Source organism: Haliaeetus leucocephalus, unplaced genomic scaffold (assembly GCF_000737465.1).
Source record: "Haliaeetus leucocephalus isolate CR32 unplaced genomic scaffold, Haliaeetus_leucocephalus-4.0 Scaffold795, whole genome shotgun sequence".
NCBI lineage: Eukaryota > Metazoa > Chordata > Aves > Accipitriformes > Accipitridae > Haliaeetus > Haliaeetus leucocephalus.
The window spans coordinates 1,951,894-1,970,021 of record NW_010973231.1 but is presented as its reverse complement, the minus strand read 5'-3'; the positions used below and the strand labels follow the sequence as shown (position 1 = coordinate 1,970,021).

Here is an 18,128-nt window from a genome sequence, read left to right as displayed (position 1 = left end):
AAAGTTCAAAACTGGCAGCCTTACTGCTATTGCTCTGAAGGCAAACCAAAACAGCACCCAACATAAAGCCCTGCACCACATCTTTTAAAGAGGATTTAAAACAGTTCAGAGAGGTGAAACATTTGGACCAATCTGTCATCAAAAATCCTCTTTGGTAAGCCCTATCAGGAAGCAAGAACTTGATTTTGCGTGCCCAAACTTACCTCTACTTCCTGGGTGCTGCTCTGATGGAACAAATAATGCTCTGTGCCATTAAAACAGCAAAGTGCTATACAAGACTCTCCTCTTATGGGGACATTTCTACAAGGTGAAGAAAATCACCTGGCAGTTGCACTCCTTTGCCTACCAAGGACAAATGAGGGTTCTCAAAACTGCATCACTGAAACAGTTCACTACTAGTGACAGCTTTTTTTTTTTTTTTTTTTTTTTTTTTTAAACAAAAAGGGACAGAGTGTCCACAGGTCAGGATGCATTAATCACATACAGGACGTGCTTCTCAGCTTTTGGTGCCATGTACCTCTTCCCTCCTTTCCCTAAGGCAGAGATTTAGCTTCCACAAAACATGTAACATCTGCAAACCCTAACCCAAAGTTAAGTATCCTGACGTATCTGTGTCAAACATCTGCCGTTTATTTTTACGCTGGAAAGTACTGTACAGAGCAGCCAACTGACTGTCTGTCAGCCTTCCTAAATGAATTATTCCCCATACCTCATTTGCAGAAAATAGATATTTTAAACAGTATAATCAGAAATTTCCATTTTGGCATCTGTTTGTCTGACAGGGATACAGAAAGCTTTTGTCCTATCATTTCAAACACCACCCACAGTTTTGTGTTGGTAGTCGAAGGACAGGAGGGCTTGAGGGGTTAGCAATTTATTCCAGAGAGCCGTTTCACTTTATATGATTTTGCTTTAAGGGCACACCCCTGAAGTGGGCTGCACTGCCAGAATTCACAAGGAAACATACATTAGAGTCCACATGTGTTTTTGGAAGAGTCAGATTTATTTGGTGTCAGGCCATTTTAACCAGAAGGTCTGAATTAAAAGAACTAACATTGCCTACAGAGGGCCCAGCACTATGAGGACAGGCTATAGCACACAGGCTGTGACTACACAGGTCACTTGCATCCCATTGAAACAAACTTCCTGGGACACCAGACTGTACACAACTAGGTAACATGCTTTTAAGCATGAACTTTATGCAAATTACACTGAATAGCGTTAGACAGAAAACAAGAATCTATACTAGAAAAAAAATGTCTCCCACTGTAGGTTACACAGCAAAACTCTGGCAGGGCAATGAATTGAACCCATATTTGTTGACTCTCTTGGGCCACAAAGAGAATTCCTTGTACTTATGTATTGCCCATGGAAATCTTTTATTCATTAGTTCCATAGCTGCATGCTAGAGACAGCTGCTTCCTCGCCTGCTTGCTGTAGAATGTCCTCTAATAGCTCATTGCACGCAATAACACTTAAGAAAAATTAATTTCTCTGGAAACAGATAATGAATTCTACTGTTTGGAAATTAAATGGGTCTCTAGCAGAAGCTTTAGGATGGATGAGTGGATTACAGTTTAGTGTGCATCAATCTCCATTTTGTAGCACAGAGTAGTTCATAAACCTGCAGATCCTAATGTTAACAATCAAAATAATAATACCAATTTGAATTCCATTCTCAAAATTACCTAACAAATGTCTGGAGTATATGTTTTACTTTACACTAATCAAATGTACTGCCCTTAACTTTCTAACCTGACTTTTACTCTTCTATAGCTACTGGTTAAAATATTCCCAGAGTAACTCTATTACAGAGTCTCGGACATGTAAATCAGGTCTCCAGAGTCCAGGCAGAGGCTGGGGACAGAAGTCTGCTACAGGGACCCACATTTTTTTGTACCAAAGGCTGAATTTGAGCATAAAACATGGTAGCTGTTGCTGGTAGTACCACTGTAGCTGTGTGGAATATGTTGCAGTTTCAAATGGGTTATTTGTGGAGAGATACTACCATGACAAACTGCACTGTCAGTGATGGCACCATTTGTTGTCATGGACAATCAAGGAAAGAGAACCCATGGAACTAAATGGGTATGTAAACTACTGATTTTCCAAAAGCAGTATTTCCAGCCAAACACAGAGATAAGAAATAGATGACAGCAGAGAAAGTTTTGTCCCATTGAGATACACACTAAACTCTCTTTGTTGGGGCAGGGGCTGGGAAGTAGAGCTGCTCTTATTTCCAGCAGTCTGGGTTCTTTCCATTATCTCAAAATTTACTTTAAAAACAATACAAAGCAATGCAACTTGAGTTAAATGTGCAAGTACCCCTTCATCAAAAGGATGACAACAAGCATCTGACAATGGAAAAAAACAAACAAACAAAATTATAAACTGTCTATAGACCTAAACCTATAGAGGCAACCAGAATTTCTCTGAAGCAAGCACCAAATATTCATCCATGAGTTAGGTATCAAGGTTTATCAAAACACTAATTCTCTGCCTGCAGCAATGAAGTCCCCAGCTTCAGAACAGATTCTCAAATCAGTTTCACACTCCAAATTCATAAGTCATTGTGCTGCCAAGTTATAAATGTGAAACAAATAATTTTTACACAATTCTAAGTAGGTCCTCCTTCCACTTCACACAGACTAAAATAAACGTGCTTTCTTTTAAAGCGTTCAGCTTCAACTACTGGCAAGCTTCCTCCAATCATGAAACAGTGTTGTGCAAATGTTCAGAAGGCAGGCAGGCAGCTGCAGTGGTGGCTGGCTCCTGCACAAAGGAAAAGCATTGCTGACATTTTCCTAATTGGTCAGTTCCATTTGTTCCCAAAGATGCTCTTCCTCTCTTGAAGCTCTTTTCAGAATTAACTTATTCCTACCAAGTCCAGTTCTGCTGGGAAGTCATCATTATCTGGCCAAAACCAGTTGAGAGATCTTTTTCCAAATGCAGTAAATAGCCTTTTTTCTTCATATTTAAGGAATACCGAGATCTCTACCTAGCTCACACTGCATCCTGGGATATCATCAGTGATTCCAAGCCTTTTGAAAGAAAGTTTTGGGTTGTTGTTTCCCCCCCACCCCCTGCCACTTTTCCTACCCTTCATGGATGACTCTTAATCTGGGGTATACTAGCTGAAAAGTGAACAAATATAGACAACTACCTCCATCCTCAGGGACTGCCAAAAGCAGGATAAACAGTAACTAGCACCTTAGCTATTCACTGCATTTGGGGCTTCATGGACACACAAATGCCCTCTTACATACTTTCAGCAAAACTATGACCTAAGCCCTTCAAGACAAGCTATTTTCCTCACAGGCCCTTAGAAACTCAGCTGTCTTGTTTCTCTTATTTTACAGAAAGGAAAATGTCATATATTTTCCGCAAGTTTGATCTACTTTGCTCTTCCTTCTTTGTAATATCCTTTGAGAAGCTTAAGTTGTAATAAAAAAAAATTCCTCTCTGAAATTCATCCTTTTCTTATTAAAAGAAAAAAAACAAACCAAAAACAAAACAAGGAGAAAAACCACCTCAAAACTGAAACCCAAATAAATTTCCTTATTTGGAGAGAAGTCCCCATGGAGACTTTTCAACATTAAAAGGAGATGAAAGTAGGGAGCGTAATTATCTATGTTGGATTTTTAACGAAAGATTCATTTGTATGGTTTCTTGTACCATTTTTAGCTCTTAATATTTATACACCCAACCCTTAGCTCCCTGTAGCCAGTGATTATATGCAACCTGACGACGTTTCTTATACAGGCAGCCTTCTCCACAGTTTTCTAGGTGCACACACTCTGCAGTCTGCCATGTTCTGCCCCACACGATGGTAGTTATGGCAAGAGACCGAGGGCTTGCTCCTCCTAAGTGTCAAATGGCCTTTACTGACTGTGTTTCTTGCTTAGTTAGCACGTTATTCTTCAACGAAATATTGCACTTTCCCCAGCCTTGGTCTGTTTTTTTCTTTTCCTTGAGACTGACCTATACCCCTGTTCACATATTTGTCTGCTTATTTCAGATGGTGAATGATTTTCTGTTACTGCTGCATATGCACTTTCTGAGCTTTCTCATCTTGTCTTAAATGATACCTGAGCTGATCTTGAGCAGCCCACACTAACAGTTAAAAACACTACCCATTTCTACTGATTAAAAACTCACAGTTCTCTTTTTGAATGCCACTACCCACAAGCCTATCTGCTGTGTTAAATGTTCTGCCCACACAGGCTTCTCAACGCAAAATGCCAGCTTCTTCATCTCCCTAGAAAAGCTAAGTACCTTTACCATAAACTTATGTGTGAGTTTTTCTGAAGTGATAGCATCAGACCATTTTATTATGCCCGTACTTGCATGAACCAGGCATACCATGGGGAAACCCAAAATCTTTGCCTAAAGGAATTCCAACAAAATAAGGATTTAAATCTGAGGATTTGTAAACAGGATATTCAAGGAGTTTAATTTCTACAGAGCTCTACGGAGCTCTGGATTTCCAGAGGGCTGACATCTTAAGCATTACTCTTTATCAGGGGCAAAGCTTTGCAGGGCAAGAGTTACCATCAGTGGGAGCCTGTGAGATACAAACAATTGTGACTTACACCCGCATCTGTAAAGATAAAATATTCCGGGTTGCTGAAAACAGCACGGTCTTCCTTGCTGGGGGGTTACTTTGGAACACTAAGCAACTTACAGAAATTGTGGAAATGTACTGAAAGAAGAGACACACGATTTTATAGCGGAATGAACAGCCTCATTCTAGCTGTGATTTGGCTTGGGGAAAATAGACTTATGTTTAAACTTCTCCTTAAATTTAAAACTTTGTGTTTGCAAAAAAACGTAAAAAAAGGATTACAGATGACACAATGTAACTTCCCCCTTCCCATTTTTAAAGAGAAGTCTGATCTTGAAAGAAATGGAGACAGCTAGGCAGTATCTTACTGTGCCAGCAGTCTAACCTATGTAGAAAAAAATCAAATGCTGTAGCTGGCTTGAAAACACTGATTTGGAATAAAAGTGACTTTTTTGGGGGGGTAATTGCCTGGAATGATAACGTCTCAGTCACCAGAGTCACAACCACCATGAAAGAGAACTACCAAAAACGCTGAAAGTATTAAAACCCCAAGTATCTACACTGACAAGTTTTCCATCTGCTAGTTGAGAAGGGAATGAGTTAAAAGAAATTGAATATTTCACCACATATATCTACAAGCAATGCAATATTCTCAAGAAAAAAGAAAATGTTCTGTTACAGGCTTTGAAGTAAGAGCAGATGTGATTCCTTGGCAAGCTTGTGGCAGTCTGAAACCATGGTTCCATGGACATTTTTCTTCCCTCAGCTACAAAACCAGCTTATGCAGTTTCTGCTTCCTTCCTCCCTTAGCTGCACGCTCCAGCTCCCAGGCCCCTCAAGGATGCCACTACAATTGTCTAAGGGACCACATAGTGAACCCTACAAAAAAACCCCAACAAGTTATATTTAATCCCGGTACACTTCAGTGTCTTGGCACCACACATGCTGAACTAAAGGGGCAGCAATGGAGTAGGAGTGAATGGCTAGGAAGAAAAACTGCTTAACCTGGCTTTGGCACTGAGACATGTTCACTGAAGCACAGCCTGACTGAAAACCTATTGGTAAAAGAAGGAAACAGTCTAAGGCAAGAAAGTGTGCTCCTTAAGAAAGACACAGTTGCAACAAGCTGTCTAAGCAGACAGCAAACAGATTTTGCAAATATGAAGTCCTCAGTTTGATACCTTCTCTTTCACTATAATACAGATTTGCTATACATTTTGAAGAGGACAGCTCTGTAGAAACAGGGCAAAATTACTTACCAAGACAGCAAGTGAAGAGAAACTACCTTTGAAATCAAAATTAACAGAAAGCCAGGAAGTAAGGTTAGAACCAAGGTGTTCCACTTCCAGGTAGTATGGTTAGTACTGGGTAGTATGTATCACTCTCAAGATAATTAAACACATGCCTCACTAATGAATCTGTAAAATTAATCTGATTTTAATTAATTAATTTAATTTTAATTAATCTAACTTCCTACCTGACAGAGTTTTAAAGAATTAATTATCTCACATTGTTCTGAAATCTGTGGGTTAAGTTACTGGCAGAAAGTGACACAGTTAACTGGAGAAAAAAGAAGCCGATTTCTGTTTTAGAAATAGGATTAAAACCCAAGAAGGGTTGTCTTGTGGTCTCCAAAACAAACTGCCAAAGATCCTAGATGGAAACAATACAAGCCTTCATGTCCATATTTACTCCAGCAGTAGGCTACACTGGTTACTGCCCAGCTAAACAACAAATCACCTTTCTTTTATTTTCTTCTATTACCTTCCACAGTGAAACTCTTTAAGAAGGGATATTCTTATCCCAACCAGAAAATGAACTGAAACAATCAAACCCCATAAACATGAAGCAACCAGCTAGCCCAGTGGAACCTCAAGTGAAAGCCTGCTCTAGAAATCCGAATGATCTAAATGTAATTCATAATCAGGTATACATGCAACCAGGATAGAAAACACACAGGCGAGCCCAGCGTAACCACGGGTCTGTATCACACCAGAGACAACAAGGTGTCCAGACTGTACACTTGTGCCATCTGACAGAATTAAACAGCCAGGAAGTTCCTGACTGACCACTGCTTAGAAATTAGTACAGGATCAGGCACTGGCAGCTGCCTTTAGTAAGGATCAAGTCTACAGCAATAAGATTAAATACAGACCAGCTGACTCTGCACTCCCATCCCCCAAAACAACTCCAATCTGTCACTGATGGCAACAATGCTGACGCCAGACAAAGACACCAGTGCTAGAGTAAACAGAAAGATTACTGAAATCTATATATAACTGTATCCATATATACACATACATTTATGGCACAGAAGAGACTGAACAAGGAAATGTTCATATTTAAAAATGCTTCTTTAAAAGCAAACAGGCACATTGAAGAAACATGAGTTTCACAACAATTTTTCCACATGTGCCCTGAATAGGAATCAAGCACATGCACTTGGAAGAAATTGTTCCATGATGTACAGAGCGCTAGACAGCTAAATAATACTGAAAGTTTGGTGCTTTCAGGAAAAAAAAAAAAGAAAAAAAAAGGAAGTAGCCTGTGTCATTCTGCTAAAACAAACTCGCGCATTCCAACTTTACATTCAAATTTCTTTCTTGAATCCAGCCACAGACTACACTGCTGAATTCAAGTTGGTTTATTGTATGACATGACAAAGTAACTCGGTGATATATGCAGGGAAATCTGCTACTTTATCAAAAACATTTGAAAAACAGGGGGTTTTGAGAGCAACCTGTAACCACGTAAATGATTTTCTGAAAGGAAGCATACTCTGGATATGAACTGACCTTTCAGTTAAACAACAGGTCCATAATTTAGTATTACCATGGACATGCAGAATTAAATAACAATCTCTGATCCAGGTAAACTTATTTTCAGCAAGTAAATATGCATTTTTTTTCCATGCTGTTAGTAAACTATAGTGTGCTGCCTGACCAATTGTTTTGAAAGAGACATCTGGAAAGAAGGTCAAACTAAAGGAATCCACAAAATATGTCACAACTTGTGAAAGAAAGGGCTGAGGGGTAGAGCTTTGGAAACTTAGTTTACCTCTGACCTCATTGCTCATTTCAGCATTCTAGTAAATTAAATGAAATATACTTAAATACATAAGGATAATTGCTATGCCTGGTATTAAAAACACAGCAAAAAAAACCATTGGGAAAATATGCCACAGAAAACCTGCAGATGTGCCTCTATCATACCTTCCACAAAAGGGAAAGGTTTGACACTAGAACTAGTTCCAGACTCGGCTGCTGGAGCAGAAGTCTGAGTGCTGCCTCCTTTCAAAGAGGCAGCTGGCGTCCTGCGCTTCAGAAAGTTAAGTTCTACTTCTTCGCAAGTGGGAGCTCCACACCTCCCCTCTGTCTCTTCAGTGGGGCAATTCACACGTGAAGGAAGTGTTTAAATGACCTGATGAAGACAAGACTTCAGAGGAGCAGAGCCACCAGACTAAAAGCCCATCTAGCCTGACAGCCTATTCATGACAGAGGTCAGTAACTTATGCCAAGGGAAGAATGTAAAAAGCAGGGAATGCAAATAACTATACATCACCAGCTTTACCTACTGAGAAATGGAGAGATCAGAAAAAGGCAGATACTTCTTCCTGCACTCCTCCAAAGCCAGCCAGATGCTCTGCATCTACCACCTCAACACCTCCTCCACCAACATGTCACACATGATGCAGTCTCCATAGTCTGGACTCTTCTACAATTTTTCAACCTCCTTCCCACCACACCAGTGGCCAAAAATCCCAAAGCAATAACAACTGAAGAAGTTTAAAGCGAGTCTTCCAACCGTTCTGCTCAGCAACCATATCAGAAATTGCAGACTTCCTAGAAATGAAGGTGCTCTGCAAGGCTTGTGCAGAGTGAGAGAACGGCAGCATTGGCTTGTTAGTATTTGAACAACCGTATTAAATTTGAGGCCCAGCACGCTCTTTGGAGACATACATTCCTTGGCAAAGTTTCTCCAATTTCTGTGAATACAGAGCTGACTTTTAGACCAACAACCACCACTTCAGCAACTACAAATGCAATTAAACCCAGGAGATTCTTATCCAGCTAAATGTGAACAGTAACAATCAATAGTACAACACCCATGTTATTTATTTCAGTACAAATATCCATTTAAGATTTATTCTTCATTTTACATGGCCTCCATGATTTCAGTGTACTGCAGAACAATATTATGTCCGTGAAAATATCAGAGGGAAGCTCTGATACCTGGATAAATGGGTTTGGGTACTTTGGAGGCCAATAACAACGGTAATACTGATGAACAGCTGGATCAATCTGTACTGAGTACTTCATATGGCTGCAGCACAACTGTTTCTCGGTGTTGTCGTATCAACCTTCTCTATTTTCCTGAGAGGCAGGGAAGTGCTATCACTCCTGTATTACAGGTCCAAATAAAAAGAAAATGGACACGAATTCCTAGAGCAGGAGGTGCTTTAGATTCCTTGGAATGGGCTTCAGAACAGATCACATCACAAGGTGGCACAGGTGCTCAACCCAGCCACTGGAAAAGATGAGTGACAATGTTCCCTTGCACCTTGTGGTTTAAGATGCATCATCCTTTGGGTATAAGTGACTGCTCCCTTCTTCCTGGAAGGCATGGTTGGAAGAGAAAGATTATTATTTTGGATATCTGTTGCTAACTTCTACCTGTGTTGAAAGCTTTTGTGGATCTAGTCCCAAACGGCATGTCCAAGGTCGTGATGGAAGTCTGTAAAGGCCACCCAAGTCTGAGATGGGTAGCCTAACGTCTCTGTCTGTCTCTCTTGATTTTGAGCATGCGAGGAAATGAGTTTCGAAAAGACCCAGGCAGATGGAAGTCTACAAACTCTTAGTTTCTGCCTCCACAGCACCCCACGTTTCCCTAATGACGATGGACATGAATTCCATCTGGACACTTCTTATAAAACTGAGCCACAGTGAGAGACATTTAAAAGCAAATGGTGCTTCTGAAGTCTTGGCATTAACAACACCCCATTAAAATTACAGAGGTAAACTGTGTCTCCAAGCAAACCTGTACAAGTGGATTGCTTTATAACAGAGACGCTTGAGATATTTTGCTGCCATGCTCTGTTGTAGATTCTAAGCAGATTTTGTAGATAAAGAGCATGGAAAGCACACAACATCATTACATCCATTTCCACCTCAGTCTCTGACATTTGCTTTTCACAATTACTCCAGTGCTGTACACTGTCGGTACAAAAAAGGTTGTGTTAGAAAACGCTTAACTCGTAGCCCACACTGTCACTGTCCACTTACAACATTGAGAGTATCATGCTAAAGGCAGATGAATTCAGATTTATCAGCACAGAACTGAGACAGAGCTCTCTCCTAAGTAAAATTATTTAGGAGATCCAGAAATGCTGCACATGGCATGTAGATGGAACCAGAAGACAGACTGCCCAAGTTGAGCCATTAGCACAGAGTAGCTTTTATGCCACTTTTCCCTAGAGCTGCGTCTGTCAGCATGGTCTCACCTGCTCTTTTCCACAGCAGCTGCAGCTGCTTTCACAGGCTCCCCTGCAGGGACAAAGAATGAAGAGAAGACTAGAGGAGCCACTCAGAGCAGCTGCAGATGCTAATGGCATAAGCAAGCAGGCAGACCTGCCTTCAAAAAAAAACTACCAGCACCAGTTTTGAGTGTAAGTAGTGTCTGCGTCTTCCCACACCAACCTGCTCCCATATGAAGAAATCTTCCATAATAGCATTCTGAAAGCTATTTTTGCTCTTACAAGACGACTGGGGAAGGATTCCTTGTTCCACACGTGGCCTCTCAGCCCTCGGGCCCGCCTGCTGGTTCTTTGCCAAAGCTTTGCAGAGCCCAGGTACGTCACAGCAATGCCCTCAAGCCTTGGAAACTGCATGAACACAGAACAGGTGCTGACGCTCTGCTTGTCTGATCTAAAACTGAGTTACCACATGTATTTTCTTTGTAAAGATAAAGTTCCAATAGCTAATCCATCACAACAAGCTACTGACCTGTTTCCATGGGATCCTTCTAAGACCAATAACCATCAAGAAACAGCTATCAAAAGCAGATCTAGCACACGGATGGTGAGGGACAGGGCAGCTGAGAGGAGCAATGATCTGCCTCTGTCCTGCACATCTTATTCTCACATCCTCAAGGCAAGTCCAGTCAGAAGGAATTTTATCACAGCACTGACTTACTAAGACCAGCAACAATACAAGATTACCAGACTTCTCTTACTGATTCATGAATAACTTAGGCATAATAGCTCTCTGGGAGAAAGTGTAGCTCAAATCCCGTATTTGTTCAGCAAAGATGATGTCAACAGGATACGTTTTGGTCATGGGGATGACATCTAACTTAACTGTTAAGCAAAAGGTCTGGAATGAACAATTCTTCTCAGATCATATTGTTCATTCTTCTACCACTGAGGCTTTTGCTTACTTCCTGCTGAGGTACTCAAAATCCCTTATAAGTATGAATAAATCAAACCTCTCAACAAGCCACCTGATAACAACAAGAACACATTAGACAGACAAAGGGTGACAAGTTCAAACACAGGTTTCCAAAGTTTAATACATTTTTTCATATTAAGACAGCATTCTTCATTTCTATCAAATGTAAGAGGAAATAGAGGTGTTTGACATTTTGGCATTTCTCTTAAAGCAGTGTCTACACTACAGTTACACTGAACCACATGAGCTTCTTTTCCCATGCTCCTCGCTATAAACCTGCTATAACTCAAATACCAGTACTCCACAGCATGCTTAGGAAGAACTGAGCCCAGTACAGCCGCTGGCAGACAGGGAAGCAGCATCCCAGGCCCTGGCTCCACCTGACTGTCCAGGCTGCATGCATGGGAGCATGGTCCACAGCATCCTCAGGTGCCACCTAGGAGCTGAAACCCAGGGCATCCCTTAGCAGCAAAACAAGCCTGGCCCTGCACTTGCATACTTTCAGGGGTTGCCAACGCTGCCAAACAGTCTCAGCCTGAGGCACATAACAAATAAGGACTTGACATACAATTTCCAGTTCTATATATTAACCCTCACAGAACTCTCCTGAGCATGCAGTAGAGGATATCCGTTTCTGACTGTATCTGGTCCAGTGATACAGAAAGTGCACTCTTTCCTCAGCAGCACCTCAAGCCTTCTAGTGTCCCTCTCCCATTAATTGCTGTAGCAGCAAAGTACACCTGTACAGCATAACGTCCATTCATTGCAAAATGTGTTGGGATTGATAGGCCAGACATAGGTCCACATAGCAAAGCTATACATTCTTCTAAGCTCAGATTCTGTCTCTAGTATCTTGAGATTCAAGGACATTTTCCTGACTATCACATATTCTAGGAATGGATGTGTTCCCAAATTGATACACTTAGTACAAAGACAACCTTGTCTGTTATGAAACAGATATAAAACTGTGCCCAACTGTTGCTCTCCAAGCACAATTCAGACCCTCTATTTTTGCAAGTACAGATTAGTTTTCAATATTGAAAGAGGGAAAATTGCGGCACTTTTCCTTGTTTCTCTAGCAAGAAGGCATTTTCTCAGCTGTTGTCTTCCAGTACCAAATAACACTGCCTCTACATTGGACACAGTGTGTGCACTTGAGACGATTCTGCTGCTACACAATAAAAAGTTTAATCATCAGGAGCAGAGATGTGGTACAAAAGGAGAGCCTTTCACATTTTTCCTTCAGTTCACAAAAGGACACGCTTCAAAAGCATCTCTCAAGCACCCACACATATTGCAGAGAGCACTCTTATTTCACAGGCATTTCTCAGAAGCTTCAGCAATTCAACTTCTAAAGAGAGTGGTAAAAGTTCATGTGACAACAAGGCTGACAAAGCCAAGGAAGTTGAGCAGGTATTTGTAAGTTCACCATCCACACTGTTTTGACAGTTTAGGGTAGGGAAGAAGAAACAAAAAAGATGCTGGTGACCAAGAGTAAAAATCTGAACTACAGTCTGATGGAGAAAAAGACAGACGAAGAACAGGGAAAAGCATTTACCAAAAGCGAAGGAAAGAAGGAAAACACAGAGGCAAAAAACCGGCATCAAAGTCCAAAGAAGCACATAGGCCTTAAACAAAACCAAAAGCTTCATGGATCTGGTACTATTCAAACAAGTTTCAAAACATGGCAAATTCCATTACTCCCTCTTCATGGAAGAGGCAGTGGCAACTGTCATCTTTCAGAGAAAAAGAAACCCGAGGTAAAAAAACCCTACAGATTTGAAACAAACATCTTCATTCACCATTTCCTTTCAATTTTTTTAAAAGGTTTTCCATCTAGCATGAAAATTTTAAGTTGAGACAACATTATTTTGGGAAAAGCTGGAGGGTATGTGTGTGCAATACAAACAGAGGCTTTAATGGAAAAAACTAGCATTAACAATTGACAGACTATTATCCTTCAGTAATGAACTGACATGATGGTACTTTCCTTTCCTTTTCTTTGTTTTTAAATAAAGGACACTGTCTCATTGCCTGTTGACTACTACAGAATGGTTCTGAATATACCTGCAATGCCTTATTCACTCAATTACAGTAGTCATTTTCTCTTATATGTAAAAAGGGAACAAAGAAAAACTGCATAAGGACAAACTACATGTTTCAAAGGCTAAATTTGAAAGTGTAATAAATATGTGCCATTAGACAATTTACAGAACTGTTAGGCTTGTGAATCTTCCTTTCTTCGTTTTTGTCCTTTTAATTCTTGCAAATATAAAAAAGCAACTTACTGTATTCTGTCCTTTACATTTAGCATGCTTGGAGAATTCAGTACACTACCTAGGTCTGACAGGTATGGTAATGCAGAAAAATAACTACATCCTTTTCAACAGCCAGAGGGAAGACTTTTAAATGCAACTAAAAACATCCCTAAGAAGCACAGTATATTAGGATCACCAGTTACATGAAGAACCAGAACAACAGACTAGCCTGACAAGAAAACCCCCTAAAAAATAGAATCACTAGATAATTATGATTGCATATGAAGAAACAACCGAAGAGGGAAGACATTAAAACTGTCAGTAAGGGATTTTAACCAAAGGCACCATATATCTAGAATACAAGATAAGTTTGTAGTGCATTAATAGGTCTGAGTTCATACAGCCTGAGCAAAACTCTGCTCACAATTACTTCGGGGCATTCCAGGAACACATAACTTCACTGCAACATGACACGAATATAAAAACTAGTAAGAATTTGACATGAATTCAAAGACCAAAAAAAGAGATTGTTTTAAAGGAGGTTGTTTGTGAACAACTGTATCACTGCTGAAGTGTTAAATCATGCAGCAAGGCTCAGAGTTTGCCAGTTTCAAAGGCTTTACTGTGCAAGTCAGCCCACCTCTGCAAATGCCCACTGTGAAGACAAAACCAAAAAAAAAAAATCACTGAAGAAGTTACAAATATGCTTGTTCTTCAAGTTTGTGGCAGTTACCGAAATATGGAATAAACCTGAAGTTTTCTTTTTTGGCTAGTATGATATGATGGCTTGCTTATCTTTGAAACTTTTTGCAATTAGCATTAATGCTTGTATATCACCATCCAGACACAAATGCCTTTCCCACCTACATCTCAGGCCTATTTAAGTCTTCCACAGTTAAAATTTGCAAGATTTTATCCTCTGATGTCTGTGATCACGTTTATCTTCAGCAGACTCTAGATGAGGCATTAGAAGTGAAAAGTCTGACATCAGCTAGGATTCGTTTTAGTCCACCTGATTACCCTTCTACATGTTGATGCGACATGGATCATGTGTGGGAACCACCTATATCTTTCTCGGTAAATCAAGACTCTCATTATGCATGTCCAAAATAGCTGCATTAATGCTGCACAGTATTTCCTAATTTTGCAGGGCTTGAAAAACACCAGACTAATGGAAGTCATCCTTCACAAAGATAAATCAGACCTCCACCTTCTGCACTAATATTGCCTTACTTATGTGCCATCTTCCCCTTTTTATTTGTCCCCTTGCTCTTCTTTTCCCATGTGTCTCATACTTCAGTAAGTTGCCAATAAACATATATCAAACTCCTGCATAGCATTCATTTTAAAAGAAGAGCAAGCCAGGTGTCTTCTCCCAAGTGCGTAACAAGGTGCAGGGGTCAAAGGCTGTGAACTCCACCTGGAGCCCCTTATTTATGCCAGAGAAAGAAAACATGAGACCCAGCCTTACCCTTAATGTTCCCTAACAGCTGCCTTATAGTTCAACTGATCATCAAGGTCACTATTGGTATTCTGCTTTGACATACCCATTCTCATTCAGTTTAGAGAAAATTTAAAACTCGTACCTCAACATTACAAATGTCTCTTCCAGACACAGATACCTAAACTTCAGGCATTCAGCTTTATAGTGTCCAACTTTCCCTACAAATCTGATCCTAAGGTGGGGGGGAGACAGTCCAGAACACACAGTTTGGGATTAACAGGAAAAGGCATCAGAGAGGAAATACTTAAGTAACTGCAGGTTTCTTCTGTGGATGCATTATCTCCATCTTCTTGAGCATCGATACAGAACGACTATCATTCTTCAGCACAGTATGAAAGATATAACATGATAGCATCATTATGGATCGAAGCTTAATGAACCCCTAAATTTCATTTTGTTCAGAAACCGCATCCAGGAAAATTAGTAACACTACCTCCTGAAGTACAGTGGTACTGCCTTCAACATAGTCTCCATACCAGCTCATTTCCACACCATCAGGAAAACAATGATTTTCCCCTCCTCCTGCTGCTTATGTTTCTTCTTTTGAGAAACTTCAACAGAATTAAAAATTTATTCTCTTTTCCTTTTCCCCGACTGCACAAGAAAAAATCATTTCTGAACCAAGATCATACTGTATTTTTAATTACTCACAAAATTAGCATTTAGATAGCACCGTTCACCCAAGAGTTCTGTGGCACTTTTAAATTTCAATTAAATCAAGTACTTGCTTACTTTTTCATGCTTTGAGGAATTACAGATGATTATTATTACTATCCTCACTTTATCAGGGAAACTACTAAAGAAAGTGAGGCATGCAGTAGGTAAAAATCAGATTCTGCTTAAACTTGCATGAAGATCTGGAATAGTGCCACTGAAGTGATTGGAGTTACACTTACCCAGAACTAGGCTAGTACATGGCACACAGCAGAGAGCTAATTATTCCAAAAAGCTCCAAGTACCACTGTGGTGGAAGGAACAAAAGTAAAATCTGTGTTCTGAGTCACAAACCTCTTCCCAATTCACCTGCTCATCATAAAGAATCAAATCATATTTTTAGCAAGCGCAGCCAGCGAGGGGTCAGGAAGAGATTAAATAGCTATACCAAGGTCATATAGGATATTTGCAACAGAGAACAACTCTGAGCCCAGATTTCCCAATTTCCAGGATACCACTTTAATCACTTGCATACCTTTAAACACTACTAACCATAAAGACAAAATAAATCCAAAGAAAATGTACTGCATTTCCAGAAGTAGCCGAGCATCTTAAAAGCATCCTGTACGTCACCAAAGGAACATTTCAACAGAGAACACCAAGCTGATTCTGCAAAAGCATGATGAGAAAGGGATGCCATGTCAGGCACCACCACCAAGCTCCTTAACTCACTTTCCTCTGCTAACTAGATCGACTGTGAATCATACTGATGGGAAGTGTGAAGTTAGGCTGAGGTGTTTCAGCTCACCAGATACCCTCTGATCAGAGAACTTAAAATAACACAATTTTTCTCTCTCCCTCCCAACCATTGCCTTTATTATGCATCTTTAGAACATCTCCCTCTTTCAGAGAAAGCAGAGAAAGCTCTATTAAACATTCATTCTGGGTATTTCCTGTTGGAGTCATGTGGGAAAAGTTATTTTCATCATGCTGCTTTTTTAAAACAGATAATAAATCTGCCTACAACATTTGTATGTGTAGTAAAGTGTCAATAAAGTACAGCATGATCTTCTATTTCTTTTAAGGATTCCAAAGAAACAAAAATGACCAATACCTCTGAGGATCAAGACCTGAGAAAAATCTTAAGTCTTTGGCTTCTATTCCCTGCTTAAGGACTTGGGTCCAGATCAAGACGCAAAACAAAGAGAAACGTGTGGTATAGTACAGAATGAAGACTACCCTAGGGATGCAAGGGGAGAAGAAAAAGGTCATGAAATTTTGCTGTTTGGTTAGCCAAAGAATAACAAACAAAATGGCTGCTCCGTGTTATAAAATACGTTGAGGCTTACTCTAGGGTTCAGTGATGTAGTAAAGCACTTCCTCTGTGTTCCCCTTTCAGACATACAGCATGTTAGCAAGATTTAACCGTAAAAATTCTGGAGTTTTTCCTTTGGCACTAAAAATGAATATTGTCTTCTAGACAAATGTATTATTCTCCTCTTTACAGACATAATTTTCTCTCTCTCTCTTACCAAAAAACCTTCAAACATTTTCTGAGACTTATTTCTAATGAATGGTGCTTAAGTGCACCCATCAGTTTTGCCTACTTCATTCTGTTTGCCTTGCTCACTTGCAGTGCCTGTTTCTGTAAATTCTTACAAAACCTGTAAATGTTGAAGCCATCCATCACCCAATCTTATGTACCAGAAAACACAGAATGGACTTACGCAGTTCTTCCCGGTGCCTCTCTGTCTGTGCAAAAAACTGGCGAAGCTCCTCTGTGATCTCCATGTTACTCAAGTCATATTCTATCTCCCCTTCAGACTCAGAGTCCTCCTCCATTTTAGCGTCCCTGTCATCATCCTCCCTCCCTTGGTGTGCATCTGTGTACTGCTGAGCTCCCCTATGGTACGGAGCTCTGCCATGGGGGCTATAGCTGGAAGAATAGTTTGGAGTACATGGGAGATCATTCCCATCCCAATCTGAGTAGCGGCTACTTGGTGAGGCTGCAGAAGGATGCCACGGTAGGTGATAAAAGGATTCCATGGCTTTCCTGTAGGCTTTCTGGTGTCTACGCATCCAGCGCATGGCTAAGTCATAGTGCTTCCAGTATCTTGCATACACTTGCTGAGAATACCACGGCTCAGTGTCTTCCTGTGGCCAAAACATGGGGGAGAGGGAAAGAACACAAAGTAAAAAAAAAAAAAAAAAAAAAAAAAAAAAAAAAAAAAAGGAAAAAAAAAGAAAGAGAGAAAACAAATGGTAATGGAGGGGAGAAACACTGTAAATGCAAGCACAAAGCCTGCCTTTTAATCATTAGTCATCCTTTTCCTATGATAAACCATATAGATCTGAAAGAGGACAAGTATTAACACAGTGCAAGTACAATACACTTCATTACTCTTACAAGAGATTGTTTTTGCATCCACACAACTACCAGTGAAGAATTAGCAACAGAGAAGTTTTAGTGTCCAGAAGGTATTTTCCAAGTGTTCATGCAGTTCTTTTCAGTTCCTTCTAGGGGCTATGCTGTGTGGATATATTCCACAACTCCTTAGCTGCTCATGTGAGCTCTAAGAACTGAATCATTCCAAGGTGTATGTATTACAACCTACACCTGATTTCCAAATCCGCAGACAGAAAACACAAGAGATTAAAATTCCTCCATATTAAACAAAGGCATTCATTTTATCCAGTAACAT

At 40.2% G+C, this 18,128-nt stretch overlaps 1 protein-coding gene across 2 annotated transcripts in view; it reads right to left on the bottom strand.

The window, feature by feature from the left end:
- GEMIN8 (gem (nuclear organelle) associated protein 8) overlaps nt 1-18,128 on the bottom strand; it is a 29,139-nt gene that overhangs the window by 4,274 nt on the left and 6,737 nt on the right. For both annotated transcript variants that reach the window (XM_010581544.1, XM_010581545.1), the window contains exon 4: nt 17,154-17,580. In XM_010581544.1, coding sequence (XP_010579846.1) covers nt 17,154-17,580 — 427 coding nt within the window. The remainder of the gene's footprint in view (nt 1-17,153; nt 17,581-18,128) is intronic.